The 8539-nt window shown below is 38.9% G+C and overlaps 1 protein-coding gene across 4 annotated transcripts in view; it reads right to left on the bottom strand.

The window, feature by feature from the left end:
- Window positions 1-1329: 1329 nt before the first annotated feature.
- Window positions 1330-8539, bottom strand: part of Znf280d (zinc finger protein 280D) — a 67183-nt gene continuing 59973 nt past the window's right edge. For 3 of the 4 annotated variants that reach the window (XM_055598257.1, XM_055598271.1, XM_055598264.1), the window contains 2 exons: window positions 5269-5324; window positions 1330-3381 (listed from right to left, as the gene is read on the bottom strand). In XM_055598257.1, coding sequence (XP_055454232.1) covers window positions 2814-3381; window positions 5269-5324 — 624 coding nt within the window. In that variant the 3' untranslated portion in view covers window positions 1330-2813. The remainder of the gene's footprint in view (window positions 3382-5268; window positions 5325-8539) is intronic. The other variant, XM_055598269.1, reaches the window with a different exon arrangement.

Genomic DNA, 8539 nt, shown 5'->3' with positions numbered 1-8539 from the left:
TGCTGCATAAGCCTGGTGAACGGAGTTTATCTCCAGAACCCACATAAAGGCAGAGAGAATTTACTCCAGAGTTTCCCTAACCTCTACACACCCACCATCACATGCCCCCCCTCCCAATCCTACATCATGCACCCAATAAGTAAATTTTTAAAGAAATGTATAGGGTGAAGAGGTCTTCCTTAAAACACTGGAAGGATGCAAAGAGAAAAGGTGCTCAGCTTCAATATAAATTAAACACTGAAAGGATGCAAAGAGGAAGAAATAGCACAAGAGGAAAGGTACTCAGCTTCAATATAAATTAAAAAGAAGATCCCACACAACAATGTGACCCTTCTTAGTGTCATTACCGTGCTGTACCTACAAGGCAACTTGGATCTTCTGAGGTAAGGTCACTTGGGTACATATGCTAGTTTTTTACCCAAACTCAAAGTAGGTATATGTAAACTTAGGGCACACATCGACCCAGCATCTTGCTTTGTAAATAGCTACACAGATTTGCCCGGATCACAAACAGGCTCAGTATTTACGTATTCTGTAGTGCTGTTTTCATGCTATTAACTGCATAGGCCTCAATATTTACTGTGGATGTAAGTTTGCTTCTTGACTGCTCACTACTATTCAAAAGCTGGTTTTGTGTATCCTGACTGGGGAGGAGGTACACAGACTGTATGAGAATGTATAGCACTTGGATTATCAAGTACAAGGTTTTTTCCTTGTCCTCCCTTCCCTGCTGCGTTTACTTTCTTGGAAAAGCAACTAAGAGCCCAGTACCGATTCCTTCGCACGCAGGGCCTGCGCAGCAGCTCAATGGTCAGTGACTTTGAATACCACTACTCTAAGAGGATATGGGACAGAGGCGCAAACTCTACAGAGTTCATGGAATTCAGTAACTTGGAGACTTATTAAGTTTTATAGCATAGGAAAACAGGCTTCTTAAGAAACCGAATAATACTCAGAAAGTGTTCCTCATATAGATAAACTTTTTTCTCTGCCCTGGCACTTCTAAAGGTTTATAAAATCCCTAAATAGTTTCCTGTGGTAGATTCAACTTGTCTTAGAAGTAGAAAGGATGAAAAACGCAGCTCTTCTCAAACACTCAAGAAAACAATTCTATTACTTTTTCTATTTAACCTCTTTTTAACCTCTTTAGGTTGATAAAAAAAAGTACAATACTGTCATTTTTCTTGATGCAAAAGAAGTACTCTCTGTAATGCTGTGCGTCCTTGCGCTTTCAGTTTTTCAGTCTTCCGTCAGTAAAGCCCATAGAATGGAGCCTGCTGCACAGAGCTACTGCATGGGAGGCACAACAGCAAAGACAGGCTGACCAAGCAGGGATCCGAAATAAAATTATTCAAAGACAGGTTTTTATTTACTCAAAAACTACTATATACAATAGAATTTTAACAGGCGTTGAAAACATTTAACATTCAGTGAAACAGTTTAAGAATTCAAAGCACATTTTAAGAATTAAAAATACAGCATTTAAAATAAATTTTTATTAGTACTTCAAAGCAAATTATTGTTTGTTATATTCATTTCTATATCTGAAAAATCAATTTAGTAGCTGACTTAGGGATAAATTAGCCTAATTTCCACAACCATTTTTTTTTAAACCTCTGCTTTTAGGGTCCCATTTGAAGTTTCTACTTTTACAATTAAGGAAAGTCCCTTAAACATGGTTGAATACATGCTGAGGCATGTTTTCAGTTCAATGATTTTCACCTACATTCTACCATACTTTGGTTTGGCTTCCAGACCATTTTTGTGGGTCTACTGCTAAAGATCATTGAAATAATATTAAAAGCACAGTAGCTATAAGAGTTTCAGTAACAGATTTCTACTTTATACAACTAGTCCATGGGGCGGGGCAGTTCTACACAGCTTATACACTAACTAAAAGCACAAATATAAACTTATATTTTCATAATCTCACTTTCACTGAAAGTTTAATAAAGGTAAGCTGACAGCCTGGCAGGCTAACACTTGTGTGGAGGTGCACAGATTCTAAAATTCTGTTTGCATGCTTCTGACAGACTGGAATGTTATATTAAATCCAAACTTAAGTTTATGTTCATCCAAATTCTCAACAGGTCAATTTAGCACTCTAAGCATGCTTCATTACCAGGATCATGTTAAAAATAAAGCCTTCACTGATATTAACAATTAATTGGCAGTTTACAAGTATTTTGTTTTAAAAGATTTCTTTATTTAATGAGTGCTCTATCTGCATGTACACCTGTGTGCCAGAAGAGGGTATCAGATCCCAGGATTGATGGTTGTGAGCCACCATGGGGTTGCTGGGAATTGAACTTAACACCTCTGGAAGAGCAGACAATGACCCCGCCTTTTTTTTTTTTAAAAAAAAAAGATTTAAATTAGACCAAGTTTATAGGCATTTTAAAAAAACATATGGTTTCAAATCTTTTCCTTTAAATTTACTAAAAGGAATATACATACAGGTGATAAGGGATTTAAGTTTTGGACTAATGAAAGTTTGACAAGTCTGATTAACATAGCTAATATTTACTTTCTTATCACTGAATGAGATTTCATCAAAAAGTGCTAAGAGACCTTTGGATGGCAAACTTAGTTTTTGCTAAAGTTCTGTTCTGGTTTTTAAAAACTTGCAAATTCATACTAACCATGCTATGACTGGCAACCTGGCTTACTAAGATTGAACACACAGGCGAAGCATATGAAGAACCTCCTCAGTCTCCCACTGCTGATCCCTCCCGCGGCACTGCTGAGCTCACCGGGCAGCACTGGTCTAGGTGCTCTCTGTTGGGAACTAGACTTGGAATGACTACATCACTTCAGCTTCTTTCCTTTCCATCTGTCAGGTCTACTGCTGCCTCCGCTCTGCTAGCGCTACTTCCTCCATGACTGCCACCTGTTTGATCGGACACTGTGTCATTGTTGTTGGCTGATGGATCATCAGCTTTATGAAGGATTTCTGTGGCTTCGTACTCTAGTACCTCTGATGGTGTCAAAGGTTCCAAACGAACACTGCCTTGCTCACTCGCATCAGAACTCACAGATTCAGGTTCATCTCTTTGCCTCAGAAACTGATCAATGCCAATAATCCCTGATGTCTCTGAAGTTTCACTGGGGTTGTGCTCTTTACTCTGAGCACACGGATCTGTGCTTTCTGAACTCTGGTCCGCCTGCAGCTCCATCCCCTGACAGATGTGCTGTGTGTGTTCTTTCTCCGCCACATTCTCTGCTCCAATATCTGACTCCCGACTCAGGGTGTTGTCTGCGCTTTCCTCTTCTGATTCTGCAGCTGCTGCGTCTCCGTCGCAGGCTGCTGCTCCTGCAGCCTCACATACACCTGCATCACGCCCACTGCTGTCTTCTGACGAAGGAGCTCTATCCTGCTTACTGAAAAACAAAACCACTCGTTATCCACTCATAAAATAACGCAGAGCCACAAAAAAGACAGACATACTCAAAGAGGTAAAACAAGTTGAAGAGACTTGCCTACTCAAACAGATACAAGCCCCTGAGCCCTGCCTATTCTCTTATGACTTGCCAGAGGGCTTAGGCAAAAGTGTAACAATTGCCGGAGCCACAAATAAAAAGGAACCTAAAAACCTGAATGCCTACCAGCTGCCTTTGTTGTCTGCCCAAAGCTATGCCTGTGTCTGTCCCTAATAGTACATAAAAGTTCCTAACATAATCAATCTATGAAAAAGTTTAATTTCTTTTATGTTCTATATACTCTATGCTTAGGTCTCTTTCCCATATAAAATCAAATCAGCATTCACAAACATTTCCCTGATTTTTAAACTCATACACTTGAAAACATATGCAAAGAATGCACACACGTATGGGTACATGTTTATCTACACACATATTTAGGTGTATATATAAACATTTCTCTGACCTTGGTGTGCAAACTGGATTAAATGAATCATAAAATGGCAGACACGGCTTTGTAAGATTTCCAGCCACTTATCTAGATCTAAGGATGACTTCTTTACCAAAAATAAATCACTACATATTCCTATTCATAGTAATTAATCTTTCCAGAATTTAGACACTTTCTCAGTGTGCTGAATTGGCTACCCCAGTGAGGATTTCAGGTGCCATCCATCTACGATGAGATCACTGAGTATACAAAGGAATTTCTCTGTAATTTACTTTGCTCTATTGATCTGAATTTAGAGTGATCTTGGGACAACCCTGTTCCAAACCACGCCCCACTGAGATTTTCAACTAAACATTAATTAAATGAAAAAGTTCACTTGAAAAATAATCCACCATGAAAGCTAGCTTAGTGAAGTTTTGCTTGCCTCCATGTATGGCTCATTTGTACTGCCACCATGAAGGATATTTTTGTCTATATGTTAATTCAGTCATATGAGATTAGTCTCTCAGAATGATTCTGACTTTTACATCCCACCAGCTTAACTAAACTCATCAATTACCCATTCTGAGCTCCTTTTCTTATGTTCACTAGTCATTGATAAAACCCACATTTTTCCTCCTTTCAAATATGTAAAATTAATTTTGTTCAGATCATACTGGACAAAATATTATAGAAAAATTTGAGTAATGTACAGATGATACATTTATTTTCCTAAGTGCTTAGGCAACATTTTGTTCAACCTTTTTGCTCACAACTCTAGGATAAAGGTAAAAGGAGGCTAGACTATTTTACTAGTGGAAGCCCAAAAAATATCCTGTTAAGGCTTAATATTTTACTTGGTGGAAGGTGTTATCTACAGAGTAACAAGTAATCTACTATAAAATATAAAGATAGAAATAAGAAATTACACTCAAGGAGGCAAAGGCAGGCAGATCTCTGAGTCTGAGGCCAGGCTGATCTACAAAGGGAGTCCAGGGCAGCCAAGGCTACGCCGAGAAACCATGTTTCAAAAAAAAAAAAAAAAAAAAACAACAACAAAACAAAAACAAACAAACAAACAAAAACAAAAAACCCTCCCCCTCCAAAAATTTTTTTCATAAATTTAATGTCCAATCCCATACTCTGTAATAACTTATAGCTGTTTTCATTTAACAGGGGCAATACTTATAATATTTTAAGAAACTTAAAATTTATAAAATATCACTGGATATGTTTAAAAATTTTAAAACTACAAATCTTGTTTTAAGAGTTTGAAATTTTATTAGAAGTCATTACTAAGGCAATATCATATACAAAATTGAAATAACTTTGCCGATGTCAATGAAATATAATTTAGGCCAAGTATTAATATATTTCAATGAACTTGACCAAGAGACTTACTTTTCCCTTAGTCTTACCTTCTAGTATGTGATGCTCCTGGTTCTCCTTCAGTTGTATTACGTCTTGTTGTTTCCTGAAACAATGACACTTTTACATTCACGGGTAAACTTAAGTATTATTCTTATTCCACTAAATGTCCTGGATAGGAGGAACTTAAGTGTAAAAGCTCATACACCAAAGAAACAGAAAATGAACTTTCCAATCTTATGTGTACAGTAGAGTAGTAGGCATTTCCCCCCCCCAAATCCATAACAATTTCAGGACACCAAAAAGTTTTGAATCAAAGTCAAGAAGCAATATCCAACTTTACTAAGAACTATTTCCCAGATGGATATAGTGGCTCACACCTTTAATCCCAGCACTCGGAGGCGGAGGCAGGCAGATCTCTGTGAGTTCAAGGCCAGCCTGGTCTACTTATTGAGTTCCAGGTCCCTAAGGACCATATGGTGAGATGCCTATGTTCCTTACCAAATTTTTCAAATATGGGCTATAGTTACTCAAGCAGAGAACAAGTTGAAGCCTGAATATGTAGCAAGTTACCCCAAGCCTTACATAAAATGCAGACACTTAGAAAAGAAACTTGAAATTCTTATTCAAACTTTAAGAATTATGAGAATTCTTCTCCCACCAAGCCACAAGTATGAAACAGCAGCTATACTGAAGAAATATTTTATTCACATGTTAAGCATGAGGAAGGCCTACTGAAAAACCTCTGTTTGCCAGGAGCTGTTCAGCATCACCTGGCAACTACCAGTCTTGAAGCACATGAACTGTGGAGTGGAGTTTAGTTTCATTTACCCACAGGTGAGACATTACAAGTGAGGACTAACTGGAGGAGGCACAAAGTCCAAGCGACAGAACCTGGCAGAAGTCAGTCTAGGTCTTGCTTGGCCCCTCACTGACTGAAGCCTGTGACATGAGTAATGGCCTAAACTCGTCACACATGTTTTTGTCCTTATTCTCCTCAAACTGCTAAAACTACAGCAGAAAAAAAAAAAAAGATTTTCATTCAGAAGAAACAAGAAACGCCAACATGCTTACTACTGAAGACACTTCAACAAAGTTTTGGAAGAGGGAGTGGCTCAAGTAGTGGAAAGGATGCAGCAGGCTGGTCATGTGACAATGAGATGTCCACAGGAAGGCAGTCAAGGAGAAACTCACTCTGGACAGAGAATCTAAGATACAAGGTTTTAGAGAAGCCTGGTCCAGTGCTGATCATTTGAAAGGCAAAGTGAAATGCAGGAACTGCTGGGAATCTAATTGCTCTTTTTCTAAGTCACAAAAGGTAGTGATTCTTTCTTTTATCCCAGAGGTAAACAGTCAGCTATCTGAACTATCCAGCCATGACTTTGTGAGTACCAGGAACAGCAAAGGCTAGTATTGGGGCTGAGAACAAACCAGAAAGATCTGTATTTCTCTTTGTAGAAGAGACTAAATAAATAAATAATCAGTACCAAAGAAACATTCCCATCAACACTGTGGCGGTAAAAAAAATCTCTTCATAAAATTCCTCAGCATAACACATCTGATTTCACTACAACAAAGTCTAAACAATATCAATGCACAGTGTGGAGGTTTTATGTACACAAATTCAGGAGGCAAATTCACATTAAAATTTATACCAGCAAGTCTAAAAATGTGACTCACAGACACCATGGGAATCTATGTCACTCTTTAGAAAATAAAGAGTTGTGAAGTACAACTTAGGTTTCAATCTTTGAACTCGTGTCTTGGTAACATTCTATGCATATATTTAAAGTACTCGGCCACAGACTGAGTTTTGAGCTGAACACCGACTTTTCCCCCCATAGAACACCACTTTTGTTTTAAATGAAAGCCAAACTATAACTGATTTTGATATTCAATAAAAAGTGAGCTTGATTGATTTATCAAGAAAAAAATTCATGTATTTACTGCTAGCAACAAAATCAAGCAAAAACTTCTGGGAAATGTCTATGTTTCACAGATAAGCTTAGGGTCAGTTGTTATTGAGACTGACATACAATGTAGCACATCAGCCTTCTGTATATCTATCTAACTCAGTAAATCTCTGTACATCTATCTAAGTTAGTGAACCAAAATTTTTTTAATCAGCAATACACGATTTACTTTTAGATAAAAGTTCTATTCAAAACATAATGGATTAAAAATGGCAGAGTTCTGGCCTGGTATGATAGTAAACACTTTTCATTCCAGCACTTGAGAGAGAGGCAGGTGAATCCTTTGAGTTTGAGGTCAGCCTGGTCTACAAAGAAAGTTCCAGGACAGCCAGGGCTACCCAGAGAAAGCCTGCTTAAAATATACAAAGAAAGAAAAAGAAAGGCAGAGTTCTTAAAGCAACCTACATGTGACTCTGTAAATGATGAGATTTTGTTCTGAAAAGAGGAAGAGACAAAACATTGGGAATTAAGAAAGATGAGTAGCTGTGGTGTTGGAGACACAAAAAGGCTGCATAAGCAACAGGAATAAACAGATTTCAGCTCTAGCACATCCCTCCCAGGAGAGGAAGTAGAAGCTACATCCACAAAGATGGCCAGGCAGGCTATCCTGCTGAAAAGAGGATAAGCCTACGATCCTCCCAAGTTTTAAGTCTGGTAAGGGACTTAGGCAGGATAATAACTCCTCCTGTGTGGCAGGACCAGCACTGGAGAAAAAAAAAAATCTACACCCTACATTGCACCACAATCTTGAGAGGGAACCTACTGAACTACTCTGGAGACCAAAAAACAAGGGACAATCACAAGTCAGAGTGCCTGGAGGCATTATACCACAGAGAAAAGAATGGAATTCAAATGCCAAAAAGTTTAGGCAGCAGGGAACTCATGTGAGGAAGGGCCAATGGTCAGTGACCCTCCATGTGATAATTTGGGAACCTGCGATTACTGGGGAGATGATACTGTCCTTAGCCTATGGTTGGCAGATTGTCTAGACTCTAAAGATGCCTCCTTGCTATGTGAGGTCTGATGTCAGCAAGAACGAAACACTTAACCCATCCTTCTTTCCCCCAGGGTGATCCACTGCTAGGCAGGCTCTGAAACTGTTGGGTTCCCTTAGACCTTCTCGGCATAGATTAGTTTTGACTGTTTCCTCTATTCTTTGATGCCTTTGAGAGAGTTCCTCAACTTGGATGCTCATCAACCAGGGCACACAGCTGAAAGGTTTGAGGAGCAAGTCAGAACCTGTTTGGCCTTCAGTCCACAAAGCTTAGCTGTGGCCAGCAGTGGTTCCTAGCACACGAAGAAAGGAAGCTTCCACAAAGAGTGCAGCACTGGGGGGGGGGGGGGGGGG

The sequence above is a fragment of the Psammomys obesus genome, unplaced genomic scaffold (genome assembly GCF_907164565.1).
Source record: "Psammomys obesus unplaced genomic scaffold, mPsaObe1.curated_primary_1811, whole genome shotgun sequence".
Taxonomy (NCBI): Eukaryota; Metazoa; Chordata; class Mammalia; order Rodentia; family Muridae; genus Psammomys; species Psammomys obesus.
The sequence above is the reverse complement of the archived record's forward strand: the minus strand, read 5'-3'. Positions and strand labels throughout refer to the sequence as shown.